The sequence below is a fragment of the Corvus kubaryi genome, unplaced genomic scaffold (genome assembly GCF_017639235.1).
Source record: "Corvus kubaryi isolate FWS band 111438036 unplaced genomic scaffold, C.kubaryi_AGA036_p1.0 66, whole genome shotgun sequence".
Classification (NCBI taxonomy): Eukaryota; Metazoa; Chordata; class Aves; order Passeriformes; family Corvidae; genus Corvus; species Corvus kubaryi.
Genome location: NW_024582054.1, coordinates 19204266 through 19219468, shown reverse-complemented (window position 1 = coordinate 19219468; position 15203 = coordinate 19204266). Strand labels below are relative to the sequence as shown.

Below are 15203 nucleotides of genomic sequence, written 5' to 3'. Positions count from 1 at the left end.
CCTTAAGGGTTGGCTACAAGAAGAAAAAATACTGGAAGAAGCAACACAGAAGGTTGCCTTGCTACATCAAAAGTACAGGTAACACGTCTAAAACTCTTCAATGCTTAATTTTGGTCTTCAGTAGCTTCTGTAGCTCAGAAAGTTGTGAATCTTGAAATACAGTTGGACTAATTTCACTTCCCATTTAAATGAGTTTTTTCTCTAGTACATCTGTGTTAAAGTCACCAGAGGTTTTGCTGAATGAAAATGAAAAGAGAACAGAATATTTAGTAAAATAAATGAGAGGATTCTGCTTGAAAAGAATACAGGACACAGTTAAATAGTGCCACTTCACCTGTATAATGCTTCTGACTCTTGTTCTTGTGAAGTTCTAACCCGAGTAAGGATGTGTCTTGGTAAACAACATTGGGAGTTACTGAGAGCAGGAGAAATGTGGAGACCGTAACTGTGCCAGAATGCCTCTGAACTTAGGTAGAAGGGAGCTAAGGTGCAGTACTCCAGGACAAAGGAAAGTTAAGTTCTCTTTATCAGTTCATCAGAGAAAAATGTTTGTGACTATGTGAGTAATACTGAATAATTTCCCCTGTATTGTTTTAAAACACCAGTTTGAAAATTGCAGTTTCACTTGTCTTTGAAATGCACTTGTTACAAGATTGCATGGTTAAGGTTCAGCAAAGTAAACTTAATCTTCATGACATTAGGAAAAAGTGGAAGAAATTGAGAGATTTATGATTGAAAAAGTATTGAGAGACATAACAATGAGTATGATAGGACTTTTCACGTAGAAATATTGTCTTTTATGAGGTAACTGAGGTATGTTGGTGGGTAGGTAAACACAAGCTTTGAAGCTGTGTGATACTACTGCAAGTCTGTGAGAAAGCTTTGTCAGTTGGTCTATTTATAAAGAATTCTAGCTTTACCTACAGATCTTGTCCTCATGTTTTCAAAGTATTACAGTTAAAACTGTCAGCATTTAGAAGATGAAACCGTCTTTTCTGAAATGTAAAATGCCAGACTTCATATTTCCCCTACAGCAGTATAGGGGAAATGAATGTCTTGAACATGTGTGCCTCTGATAAAGTGAGGAAATGTGGAGAGACTGCTGGATTTGAGCGAGAATGTCATAATTGTCTGCCATTAGCAGAGATGGTAATTTTAACTGGTTTTTGTTGCCATTTACCCCTAAAGATGCCAGAGAGAAAGAAATTATTAGAATCAAAGTGCAAAGGCTGAGCCAAATATATCAGCCATTGGTACAGATAGAAACAGCATGATTTGATGGTTGCCTGGATGTCTTGGGGATGCTTTTCAAGCTTTGACAGTGTCATTCAGAGTAAAACAAGGATGATTTGTTCTTATTGGCAGTACTGGCTGATTGTTGTTTCATTTATAGAGGCCTTACTCCTCCTGATGCAGAAATGTTATATATGCAAGAAGTAGAAAGAATGGAGGGCTATGGTGAAGAGACCTATCCTGCAAAGGTAAATGGGGTTTTGATCTTTGGTTCAATTGCCCTTTTCTCTCTGTTTAGAGCGGTTACTTCCTGCCAAGAATAAATAAAACCCAAAACCCACACCATGCAGAATTTTCTCCTCCTGAATTATGGAAGCAGTTGTTTCTTATGTAACTTTGTGTTCAAAGACCTTTTTCTGTACTTGCATAATTTTTTGCAACTTCTTACAGGACAGCCAAGGAAGTGACATATTCATTGGAGCATGTCTTGATGGTATCTTTGTGAAACACAAAAATGGTCGTCCTCCTGTTGTATTTAGGTTAGTATTGTTCTTTCATAAAATATCTTTGTGAACTTCACATTTTATGTGTGTTCCTCACAAGCATCGATGACTCTTAGATATGACTTGTGTTTATTCATTTGATTAACCTGAACATAGTCTTCTAGTCATCAGGCTATAGTGAGTACAGTGAATTCCAGAGGGAATTTTTCAATGTATTAACTGCAGAATGAACCTCTTTCAGACAGATTAATTCTAAGAATATACTGTTGCATTGCAAAACATTTATTGAATCAAAAAGGAGCAATTCTCTGCACACAGAGCATCTTAAATCCTGAGACTGCCACATCAATTCATATAGAAATACTCACCTGAGAAATTGTCTAGGAGTTCCTTTCATATATTATACATATATGTGGAGAGTTACACGATAAAATTTGTTTTATTATTTTGGATTCATACATTTTTTTAGTTTATTATTGAATGTTCTAATAAATTGTAGACAGAGCTCTGACTTATCTAACACTTAAAATTCAGTCTTCATGTGAAATGGCTTCCCACTGACTTTAAGGGGGGTTGCTTGGGCATCTTTGGGCAGAATTTGGAATAAATTTTTAGAAGACATTTTGAGATTTTTTATAAAATGAGTCTCAGCAATTTATAGTTATTGCTAAAGCAAGAAAGGGTTTATTCTTATGAACTTTAATCTTCTAGAATTGAATTTTTGACTGAATATGAACAGAAAGCTTGAAATCCTATGGTCCAGCAGTTACTGGAACATCACTTCTGGTGCATTTCTGGGATTAGAGAAAGTAGCAACTGTGCTTCTTTCTGGTTAGTAGCTTTGTTTGACAGAATTCATAAATTCACTACTGTTAAATATCCTTCACAGAAATTTCTGTCTCTGCTGTGATAGGAGAGCTGATGCTGAGATCTTTTTAATTGTCTGGAGTCATCAAAGTGCCCTGCTCTGCTTTCCTACAGCATTAAACAACAGCTGTACTTATCAAACACACAGAGAGAGGAATAAAGATTTGTCCATGCATTTCACATTAATTCTCAAAGAATTGCAGATGCAGTGTCTGTAAACATAGGAGAAAAGTTGCACATTGGGAAGCAACAGAAAGTTTCATATTCCAGTTTCAGAATTCCGTTTTCTGCTCTTTTGCTTGTTTGTTGTATGGCTATGGGCAATTCCGTCATGGGTAGCAATATCATGGTATTTGGGTGGCGATAAAGCATAGGCAAATGACCCATTAGTATAGTTTACAAAGACTGGGTTATGCTTGAGATTGGTTCAGGTAATTTCATAGTTGTCTCCAGAAAGGATTATGAACCAAGACCTTAAATTTGAGGGATTTTTGTTCTACATCAGAATGGAGACATTAATGTTTCTCTATCTCATATACATGAGGGAATTGCTGTGGAAAAATGCTAAAAATCACCTCTATGTAATGAAAATGGGAGTCATATAAATACCTTTAGAGAGAGCCCTATATGCAGGTCATGCTTTTTCCATGTATTTGTGCACTGCAGAATATTCTTTTAATAAATCTATGATACGGGCTTTATTTACACTAACATAATACTAATGGTTCAAGCTAAATTTGCATTTAAAAAGAAGCTGAATAAATATATTTTATTTTATGCAATCTAAATTTTTTTCATCTGTCAATGTGCAAGAGTTCTAGAAAATATACATAATAATGCCTTAAAGGCTTTTGTTTAGTGTAGATTTAAATTTTTTATATGGTTTGCTTTCAAACAGTTGGGACATTATAATTTACTGATAATTAAATTTGTCTAAATTTGATTTTTTTTTTAAAGAACACTTGACAGAATTTCAAATGAAAGACAAGTAATAATTGTAACTACTGTACACGTTGTACATCTTCCCAAGAGTTACTCACGTACATGTTTTCCTTTCAGCAGCCATTAATGGTAAGGAAGTGATGGTCTGCAACTTGTTCAGATAGATTAATGAACTTTTTCACAGAATCATAAAATGATTTTTTACAGAATCATAGACTTACAGCATATACTGTCTTGAGAGGGACCCATCAGGACCATCCACTCCAACTCCTGGCCCTGCACAGGACACCCCAAGAGTCACACCATGTCCCTGAGAGCATTGTCCAAACACTTCTTGAACTCTGTCAGGCTTGGGGCTGTGACCACTTCCCTGGGGAGCTGTTGGAGTACCCAGCCACCCTCTGGGTGAAAAGCTTTTTCAGGATATCCAGCCTAAACCTCCCCTGACTCAGCTTCAGGCCATTTCCTTGAGTCCTGTCACTGGTCACAGGATGGAAGAGATCAATGTCTGCCTCTCCTCTTCCCCTCATGAGGATGTCCTCATTCCTTTATCTGTATTCTTGGTGGTGGTTCTGGTCTTCAGTCGCATTTTTAATGGTGTGGAAATCAGAGCTTGTCCAGTCATATCCTGTCCCTTTTGTCTGCAGGTGGCACGATATTGCCAACATGTCCCACAATAAATCCTTTTTCGCATTAGAGTTGGCAAACAAAGAAGAGACAATTCAGTTCCAAACTGTGAGTACATTTTTTTTCATTAAGTCATCAGTAAATAAAAACACAACTTAAAACTGATCATTTAACTCAAAGGTTAAAACCTAACTTCTATATATTTAGCAGCTTTGAACTGTATGAGTCAAATGTAATAACACTGCCTTTGGCCAGCTTTCTATGGGAAGGCATTAAGAATTGGATCTTTTACGTTGAGTACATTGAAATGTTTGGTTATGAGGTCATAAAAATTTTCATCCATTCCAGCAAAATTTCTGGGATTTTTTTTTGACTTTTAAATCAGTGGCAATTAAGTTAAATATAGCCTTAGAGCTTTGCTGGAATGGGCCACGGCATTCCTTGCAGAATTAATTTTATGCAGCATCTACCAGTGGCTTTGTCAAATGGCAGCTGTTGACAATCTTATGGCAATCTTAACTATAAATTGTGTTAGTATTACAGCTGATAGGAGTGTCTTGAGCAAACAGCTTCTACTTTCAAATTTCATAAGTCTAAGAAAATTGTTAGGCTAGAGTGCATGTTTGGACCTGCAAAGTAGACTTTTAGGGAAAACCTGGTGACATTAATGAAGTTACATTAAAATGAAATTGGTCAATGGTAATTTAATCTTAAAAAATTCAGTGGCTTGTCTGAAAGCAAGTGAAGGGTATGAATGTTTGACTTAATGCAAATGTTGGGTTTTGTTTTTTTGGCAGGAAGATATGGAAACAGCAAAATATGTGTGGAGGATGTGTGTGGCTAGACACAAATTTTACAGACTAAATAAATGCAGCCTGTAAGTAGTATACATTAGCAGAAGTCTTGGTGCCCTTGCAGCTTCCACTGGGAAGTGAAATCTCCTACTTCCTCTGTAAAGTCTTTACTGTCCTTTTTAGATGATAGTTATTAATTACTTGGGTTCATTTTCTTAATATTTTTTGAGAAAATATTACCACCAGTTTTTGAAATACATCCTGCTTTATAACAGAGGACAATATTAAATACTGAAATCTTACCATAAGTAATAATGTTTGGCCTTTGCTTCTGGATCTCAATGCTGTGAGATACTTCAGTTGCTTTGGGGTCTAATATTGCTAGTGCTTGTGAGCAACTGGAACCACGAGGGTTTTGGCCTGTGTTTGGGTGAACTGCTCTGAAAGGACACTAGAGGCTTTAAAAGGGTGGGCAGTGTATGTGAAGCACTCCTGAAATGTGCTGGATTGACAGCTGAGAGGTATGTGGTTCTTCAGATATCCCTGGAATCTGTATAGCTCAAGTAGCACCAGTGCAAAGTAAATTTAATACAATTCATCATATTAAATTTAAATGGGCGGGTCCCCAACTTGTAAATCAATGGCTGGAATTTGAGTTACTTTCTTGGTACAGCTTTCCTTCAGTTAAGTTTCTTCAGTCAAAGAATAGAGAATTAGACACGACTAGTCCGCTGTTGAAAAAGCATGATTCCCACATGTTTCATTCCTCTTCATACACAGGAAAATAGATGTTTGAAATCTACTGAGAACAGTAGAAAGATAATCAAGTATTTTGTGCCACAGGTGACTCATTAATGTGTTTAATGCTAATTTATTTGAGAAGTAAGATCAATTTGAAATAGAGTAAACCTCATACCTCAAAGCCTGTAAACCTGTCTGTCTTTTGAGAGTGATAAGAAGCATTGGTCGAAGTAGTGCATTTGTGGCACTTGTGCATTTCTGTCTGAACAATGTCAGTTTGTAGTTCTGTAGTTCCTGTATTGAATGTCGGTCTCTAGGATTACTTATTGTAATTGTTTCACTGCAACATGGTTTTACATGAGGTTAAATCCTCAAAAAAAAATCTGATTATCTCTACTTTTAAGATTTCCTGTCATCTGGTTCTGCAGCTGAAAACTGTCTTATGCATGCCTGTATCAACTTCAGGGTTTTTTTTTCTAAATCTATACATACCTTGTCTTTAGAGACTCCTTGGACTCTCCACCTGAGGAGGGCTCTCAGAAATCTTCCCTCATTCTTTCCCTTCCACGCTTTCCAATCCTTTCTCGTCCTTCACTTCCCAAAGGGTGAGCTTAAAAACATCTTTCTCGCTGAAAAATAGCAGTTCATTTGTATCATGCTGTTTTTTGACCTCTGTCTTGCTACAAGATACAGAGCACAGGTGCAGTGTAGGGTGGGGGGAAAAGGAGCTTAAGACTTCTGAACCTTATGTCCTGGAGCCAACCCAACAAATTATGAAAATTCGTTACCACTAGCATGACTGTTAGATCATACAAATGCTAATGCAGTATAGTCATGCTTTCCAGTTCCTGTAACATCTGTAACGTTACAGTCCCTAAACAATTTTATGTCTGACTTGTAGAACAGGCGATTTTATGTGGGGTTCAAAGAACTAACTATGGTATTTTGATCTTGGATTTTTGATTTTTGCTTTGTGATGGTGGCTAATGCACACAGCTCTTTTGAGACTGCTGTAAAGACTAACACAGGCTTGGCTCCAAGAAATGTAGAGTTCAAAATGTTCAATTTTTAATTGAACTTGGGAGTGTTTTCTGATGTTTGAAATAGGTCTTGCTATTGTTAAGAATAATTTTTTACCATAAAATTTCTTCTATAGACAAACTCAGCCCGTTACAGTGAATCCTGTTAGAAGACGATCTTCATCCAGGATGTCCATGGTAAGGAAAGCAAATAGCTTTATGTTTGCTTTTTTATGGATTTCAGTTGACTTTGAACCAAACATTGGTCCCTTTCAGTGAAATAAAATTAGTAGTGAAAAAGATGAGTGTAGTATGTGAGGAACTGTTTGTGACTTGTAGGAAGAGCTGCTGTGTAATATCTAAATTGTGGAATTAAAATAATTGCAGTGAAAAATATTTTAAACACTTCCATTTTCAGTTTGAATACTGTCTCTGGGACACTCTCCTAGATGTCAGATGGCAAGATACAGTCTTGGGTTAGTGGTGTATGATTTCCAGGTTTTCTTCCTGTTTTTTAAATTATTTTTTGTATGATCTCAAAGGAGAAACTTATATTGCAGATTTAGAGACATGGTTTAAGACTAAGGCTTTGTTTGTGTTTATTTGTAATATTATACATATATAATACATAATGCATATTACTATAATGTGTGTAATGCTATATATAATACATACATTGTTACATGTATATATAATGGTATATGTTATATATTAAAAAAAACTTCAAGAATTATTTTTAAAAAGAATAATCAGTTTTTAAGTAACAGTAAGATGTTTGCTTTCTTAGCCTAAGCCTCAGCCTTATATGATGCCTCCACCACCTCAACTGCATTACAATGGTCATTATACTGAACCATACGCATCTTCCCAAGGTAAGTTCATTAAATCCCTGGCCACACTACACAGCTTTAGAAGGTTAAAGCTATAATTTGTATTTGTAGCTACTTCAGCTAGAGCTGAATAAATTAATAGGTGAACATGGGATAGGTTTGTACTAGAACAGTCATTGAAGTGCTTGCTGCTACTCCAGACACATAGGCTAATGTGAAATACAGTCATGGAATCACAGAATTGTTTAGGTTGGAAAAGACCTTTAAGATCATCAAGTCCAAGCATCAGCACAGCACTGTCAAATCCACCACTAAACCATGTCCCCAGGTGACACATCTACATGTCTGTTAAATACCTCCAGGGATGGTGACTCCACTTCTCTGGACAAGCCGGTTCCAATGCTTGACCAGCCTTTCCAAGAAGAAATTTCCTAATATCCTATCTAAACCTCCCCTGTTGCAACTTGAGGCCATTCCCTCTTGTCCTGCTGCTTGTTACCTGGGAGGACGCAAACACACCTCACTACAACCTTCTTTCAGGTAGTTGTAGAGAGCAATAAGGTCCTCCCTGAGCCTCTTTTTCTCCGGGCTAAACAACTGCAGTTTCTTCCACTGTTCCTCCTCCATATCCTCTCCTATGGGAGATGAGCAATGCCAGTTAGGATAGCATATGCAGCAACTGTAGATTGAGGTGTCTTCTGTGAGTTTAAGCTGACTATTGCTTTTTTTGGTTCATGTATCAAGCTGGTATGGCATTGTGAGATCCTTGTCAATATTGGTCTTAATAGCTGCGAAGAGATTGCCCCCAGACAATTCACACAGCTAAAATTTTTTTTTAAAAAAGTAAATCCAGAATTCAGGAAGAGAGACATTTGTCTAAGTTTGCTAGACCGCAAGGTGTTGAGGAATTCAAAGGCTAAGGCAGGTTATGGACTTGGTATCTATTATATTGAAACAAAGAAAGAAAAAAACCCAAGCAAACCCTAGCTAATATTCTCAAGCAATGTAGACTCCTTATCTTAGTGGTCTACAGCTGAGTCATGGCTGCTTTCCCTCATCATTTTGATTGTTACACATTGTGTCTTTAATTAACAAAGTTGCTGCCCTGAAGGGCTGAATCTAATCTTTGGCAAAGTCTCCTGAAGTTTGATAGGAACTTTCCAGACCTACAAATCTGCTGGATAAATAGTACTCTAAGAAGCCAGCTCACTGGGAAGGGAATATGCACATTTTCTATCTAAGCAGAGTTACACAGGTCTTCATGAAATTCAGGTATTCAGCTACATTCAGAATGTAGCTGAATTCTTTCCGGTTTAGTGTTGGAAGTATTGTTGGGTACTTGCTACTACAAGCACAAGTGCAATTTTTGAACATCTTTTTCATGAAATGATTTTTGATTGTCAGCAAATTCACTAACATAAGCGTGGCAATTATTTTGGTGAACCCAAGAAGTTAAATCATGGAAGGCATCTACAGCAATGGCTGAATTGTTCTCTTCTGGGGACTGGCAAATTGTACATCCAATGAAGTAGTAACGAAATTATTAAATGTGTCTTGGATGTATGAACTGTTAGATCATTTTCTCACCCATCAGAGTAGGTATATGTTAATGTGTGAAAAATATATGGTGGTAGTTTAAACTGTCTCCAAAATTTCTGGAGAAAAGTTAATTTGGTTTTTTTTTTGAGGTCTTGTGGTACTAGATCTACATGTGCCCTGAAGGAGTAGAAGAGAGAAGAGCAAGGGTTTCTGTTTGGTTGTTATGGGACTGTTTTTATGGTTTTGGTGGGGTTGTTTTGTTTTGTTCTGTTTTTTGTGGAGGTTTTTTTTTTTTCTTTCTTTGCTGTTCAAGCTGTTTACATTAGTGCAAAACCTGGTGTGGACATTCATTTTTTCAGTGGTGTGGTTTAAGATTGATATGTCCTTTTTGAATCTTGGACTGAAACTTAGGAAACCTCTCCTAAACAGAAGAAAATAATTCTTAAACAGACAGTGTTTTCCCGTGGGGGTTTGCATCATTGAAATAAATATAGTAGGTTTTTCTGGTATATATACCTTGGGTATCAACAAAAACAGAAAAGCTGTAGTATTGGTTTGGGATTTTTCCCCTTCCCATTTCAATACATAGCTTAGAATAATTGAGGTTTTGAAAATCTCAAACATTGCCTTAGCTACATCTTAATAGAGGATAACTTTGTTTGATGTCCTGGACATAAAGATTGTTCTTAAACTTTACTTTCAGATAACCTCTTTGTCAGCAATCAGAATGGATACTACTGTCACTCTCAGACTAGCTTGGATAGAACCCCTCATGACTACAGTGGTCGGATCCGCAATGGGAGTGTCTATAGTGCACACAGCACAAACTCCTTGAACAATCCACAGCATTATTTGCAGCCGTCCCCCATGTCCTCTAATCCAAGCATTACTGGAAGTGATGTCCTCAGAACTGATTATGTCCCATCACACAGACACAGTGCACTAATACCACCTTCTTATCGTCCCACGCCAGACTATGAGACTGTGATGAGACAGCTCAACAGGGGGATGGTGCATACAGATAGGCAGAGTCATTCAATGAGAAATCTTAACATCAGCAACTCATATGCTTACAGCAGGCCTGATGCCTTAGTTTACAGTCAGCCTGAAATTCGAGAACATGCCCACTTTGCTGCCCCACAGTCTAACCATTATCCATTTAACCTGAACTACAGCTTTCATAGCCAATCCCCCTATCCCTATCCCGTTGAAAAGCGCCCAGTTGTTGGGGCAGTCAGTGTGCCTGAGTTGACAAATGTGCAGCTCCAGGCTCAGGATTATCCAGCACCAAATATAATGAAGACTCAAGTCTATCGACCACCTCCCCCATACCCATACCCAAGACCTGCAAATAGTACTCCAGACCTTTCACGACATATCTACATCAGCAGCAGCAATCCAGATCTCATCACAAGGAGAGTGCACCATTCTGTCCAGACATTTCAGGAAGACAGCCTGCCTGTGGCACATTCTCTTCAGGAGGTCAGTGAACCTCTAACATCAGCACGCCATGCTCAGCTGCAGAAAAGGAACAGTATTGAAATAGCAGGCTTGACTCCCAGCTTTGAAGGAATAAGAATTAAAGAGAGGACCATGTCAGCTTCTGCAGCAGATGTGGCTCTTCCAAGAGTTATCTCAGAAGGGTCACAGCCCAACATTCTGCTGGAGAGAACGAAGCAAAAAGAAGGTGAGCAAGAAGAATGCGTGAACTGTGATCACAAGAAAACCCTTTCAGATGCCACTATGCTGATTCACAGTAGTGAGGAAGAAGAAGAATTTGAAGAAGAGAACAAGGCCAGTACAAGTCTTTCTCCTCTTCCTGAAGATCAAACCCAACTTTCATCTGTTATGGGAGGTTATTCTCATGATTCAGTACTAAACTACCCTTATAGCTCTGTTGCTTCATCTGCTGGCCCTTTGCATATTCTTGAGCCTAAATTACATATTACAGAGGCAGAAAAGAGAATGAAAGATATGAGCCCTGTTCATTTACTAGTAGAAAGCCAGGTACAGAGAAGAGGGGAAGGACTGCTTACTCTATCTATGTCAGAATCTGATCTTACAACATCAGGGAGATACAGAGTAAGGAAAGATTCAGTAAAGAAGAGACCTGTGTCCGATCTTTTGTCTGGGAAGAAGAATATTGTGGAAGGCCTTCCCCCTCTAGGTGTAAGTGGATACTATTTCTCTTGTTTCGGGTTGTCTGTAGCAGTTGATTGGGATTTTTGTTTGAGATTTGGGGTTCTTTTAATCAACCTGAGATGCTTTTAAAATATATTAATTAAAAGCTACCTTAAGCTTGACCTTTATTTTTCTGTGTTTCCCTGATTAACTGTGCTTAGCTATCTTTTATCCCCTTCTCTGCCATGTTTGAGTTCTGTTTGTATTGTCCTCCCACGCAAATCCAGCTGTGCAGTCTTTATCCATCTGAAAACCTAACCTGGCTAGGACCTTTAGAATGAGCTAATTTAAAGTCAGTTCTAGATCCCTATTCAGCCGTATTTCTTATCTGGAGCAGAAGTAACTCTTTCCATTCAACTTTCTCATCTTCTCACTGAAAAATCATAGGTAGCCAGAATGTTCACTTTTTAAAAAATTTGTTTGCCCGCTTCTTCTGATCTAAGAGGGAACCTGACACCTTAAGGAACAAATTCTTTCCTTGCATTCTCTTCTTTACTCCATGCCTTTCCTTTTTCATATCCTTTCCCTTTTGCTTTCTCTTCAAGCTGTTTTTATCCCACTAAAGGTATTTCTTGCTTATCATGTCTCTTTCTCCTACTCCAATCTTATGATGCCATAAATAGTGAAAAACTGCAAGTTTCACCTTTCTTGTAATTCCCACCTCATAGAAACATCAAGGTCTATGTGGACTGTACAATTTTACTGGCACTCCTAAGTGCCCACTTTGTTTTAGACTTTTGTTCAGTTTTAGTAGTTTGTGGCAGATCTCAGGTGCTAATACAGGAAGACCATTTTTTATTATTATTTTGCCTTTTAAAATCGATTGATACCTGAGTGTCAAATAATTTTCTGCACAAATTGGACTGCAGAGGTAGCACTATATAACTTGTACTGCTGTGGTAATGTACAGCTGATGCTGCAAAAGCTAACCTATGCAAAACTATGTGTTGAAATAGTTCCTGCTCTCACAAGTTTTTGTCTGTCAGATACGCTATACATGGAGCTGAACACTATGAAACAAACCTCCATCAGCTTAAATTCAATTTATAATTGTGTATGTTTTTCTACGTCTTCTTCCTTCTGTTTTTTTAATGTGGATATAGGAAAAAAATGGGATACCGTTCTCCTTGTGCTCACATTTAGATAGTTACTTAGTATTTGTTCTCCAAAAGATACATTTTCAGACAATAATGTGTCTACCAAAATCATACCCCGCTTTTCCTTTTGACAATTATGTAGATATTCTTGTCAACCTTTAAATTAAATTAATATTAGAACTTTTTCATTGAGAGCATCCAGTAACATAGTTTGTAGTTCAGAAACATTTGAGTGTTGTTGCATATTACCTTTCTGTATTCATAACTGAGATGAATATCCTAGTTACAAAGCTGGCCCCTACCAATGCTTGCACATTTTGCTTTTCAGCGAACTTTTATTGTTGTATTTGTGTTCACTTCACTTTTAAATGCAGTCTCATCTTCTTAGCTTTGTCTTCCTATATCTTACCACCATTTAACTTTTGAAAGCATTGATTATCATTCAAGCAGCATATGCGCTCATATTTTCAGTGTATTTTTGTTAACAACTAAACTTAGCGACTGCAGGAATGATGAAATTTTCTCTTACCCTTTTTAAAAGAATAATTTGAATTAATTCTTTCATAGAAATCCCCCTTTGATATTTTTCTCAAATAATGAATGGTAATTCCGTAATTTAGACTCATGGCCTGGTGCAGGAGTCAAATCTGTCTGCAGTTCTGTGTTCATGTTTTGTATGTCAAGTTCGTTGCAAACTTAGTAAAATATTTAACTATATTCAAATATCTTAAAGGTATATGATCATTGCTTGATTGTAGGGAAGAAAAGTGCCTGAAAACTGAATAGTCTAGTAAGGAATCCTTTTTATGTATTATTGGTTTTGGGAAGTGATCCCAGGTCTGTTCAAGAATGTTAATTATCCAGAGTGGCCACCTCACGCCCTCAGTCATGAGCTTTGTAGAGAACAATATTTGTCATTCTCATGCAGTTTCATTAACCAGTCTGGAATGAAGACAGACTTGTGTTGTGTCCTTGGAGGAATGTAGTCCCACCACCCTAATCTGTCACTGCAGTGCTTCTCAAAGGAAAAGGTCAGAGCTGTTCGAAGAAGGGGCCAGAGAAGTATCCTTTACTTAGCTGAACTCATTTGGTTTCTGCTTTGTAACATAATCAGCTATTTAAGATTATTTACAAGTTTTAGCTTTTCTTTTGCAGGGCATGAAAAAGAATAAAAATGATGCAAAAAAAATGGGGCCTCTGAAGCTAGCTGCCCTAAATGGACTGGCATTGACTAGAATGCCTCTGCCAGATGAGGGGAAGGAAGAGTCAACAAGAGCAACAAATGATGAACGAGTATGTTGAAGTTTTTTAATGTTTGATTTACACTAGCAATTTTTCAAAATTACATTATTATGAATGATATCTTTTATTGACTTTAAAATGCTTCATATTAAGGCAACTCAAATGCTGAGAATAGAAACAAAGAAAAATATTTCTGACTGACAAGTCATTGCTAGAAATATTGTGCGTAACTCAGATTTTTCTTTAGGGTGACAGTGATTCAACTATAGTTTACCCTTTGAACATACAGGAAGCTAATTAACTAGTATGTGCTGATACATTTTTATGCAACTCTTCCTATTTTCTTTCTTAATTTGGGGTTTTCCAGAGTGAAAAGGTGTGAAACCTACAATACTGAGTGTGAGATTGATTTTAGTCATAATTATTAGTAATTTATATGGTGTTTAGAGTAGGTTTTGCAGTTAAATTGCATCCCCAGAGTAAAACTTGTGCAGATTGTATTTATCTGTTTTCTTCAGGTGGAGCCTATAAAATGTAGATGGAACTTGTTTGGTCTGCTGAAATTTTAATCTCAGTAAAAGATGTCAGATCAATGAGAGGACATCAGGTTGTAGAATTTGAGGATCATTCTTTGAGAAATGTAAGACTCCATTGGCTTGTGTCAGGATAAAAAACATCAGTAAATCTGCTTCAGCCTGTTGCATATATCATTAAAGAAGTGCAGGAAAGTGAAATACAGTCAATATTCAGGCTGTGATGGGCTACGAAGAACAGTGCTGCCATCACACATCTGACCAGAACAACTAGATAAACCAAATTCTACAGTGATTATTGCCAATTCTGCAACCAGTGGTCTCTTTAGAATCCGATTCTGAGCGTGGCTGGGCATCCTCAGCTGCAGACCCCCTCTAGCTCGATTTTGTTGCTAGTCACTAGAGATCTAATCTAGGGATTCGAACCTGAAGGAATAGTCCTGCTCTCACCTGCTGCAGTTTAAATGCACAGGCCAAGAAAATTAATTGCAAGTCACTCAGTAAAAATTGGGTTGAACTACATGTACATTGCTTAAGATGCTAAGGGACAAAAATTAAAATTGTATTACTGAAATACAGGTTTAGTACCTGTGTCGGTTATTTCCTCTTACCTAGAGCCATCATCTCTTTCTGGCTTGACCTTTACTGGATTCAGCTGTGTTTGTATCCAGCTAGCTCTGCCCAAAGCATTGTGGCAAAGAGGAAACCATAAGTCAAGTTATGAAAAAGTCATACTTTTCAGGGTCACTACACTTTCTCTTCAGGCAGTCACATAGAGGTAGAATAAATACCATGAAATGGGAGTAGTTCCTGAAACAGGTGAGAAGACGCAATGCAAAGTACAACTGTGACATAAAAGGAAGTCCAGAGTGCAGACACTTTAGAAGGTTAATTTAGTGTTGATTCAGTGCCTGCTCAGCTTATGTTATCAGTTTAAATATGTGAATTTAGCCTAAAGATAATAAAGGAGTTTGTACAGTTGATGTATTGGTGTGCAAATTGTATATGATGGAAGTTTACACCTTGCTCTGCAACATTTGGCATACTTACTTGAT

The 15203-nt window shown here is 37.4% G+C and overlaps 1 protein-coding gene across 5 annotated transcripts in view; it reads left to right on the top strand.

Annotated features, from left to right (window-relative positions):
* PTPN21 (protein tyrosine phosphatase non-receptor type 21) overlaps positions 1-15203 on the top strand; it is a 46209-nt gene that overhangs the window by 20068 nt on the left and 10938 nt on the right. For 4 of the 5 annotated variants that reach the window (XM_042047942.1, XM_042047941.1, XM_042047940.1 and 1 more), the window contains 10 exons: positions 8-78; positions 1394-1481; positions 1684-1772; positions 4193-4280; positions 4970-5049; positions 6211-6312; positions 6864-6924; positions 7514-7598; positions 9799-11264; positions 13529-13666. In XM_042047942.1, coding sequence (XP_041903876.1) covers positions 8-78; positions 1394-1481; positions 1684-1772; positions 4193-4280; positions 4970-5049; positions 6211-6312; positions 6864-6924; positions 7514-7598; positions 9799-11264; positions 13529-13666 — 2268 coding nt within the window. The remainder of the gene's footprint in view (positions 1-7; positions 79-1393; positions 1482-1683; positions 1773-4192; positions 4281-4969; positions 5050-6210; positions 6313-6863; positions 6925-7513; positions 7599-9798; positions 11265-13528; positions 13667-15203) is intronic. The other variant, XM_042047943.1, reaches the window with a different exon arrangement.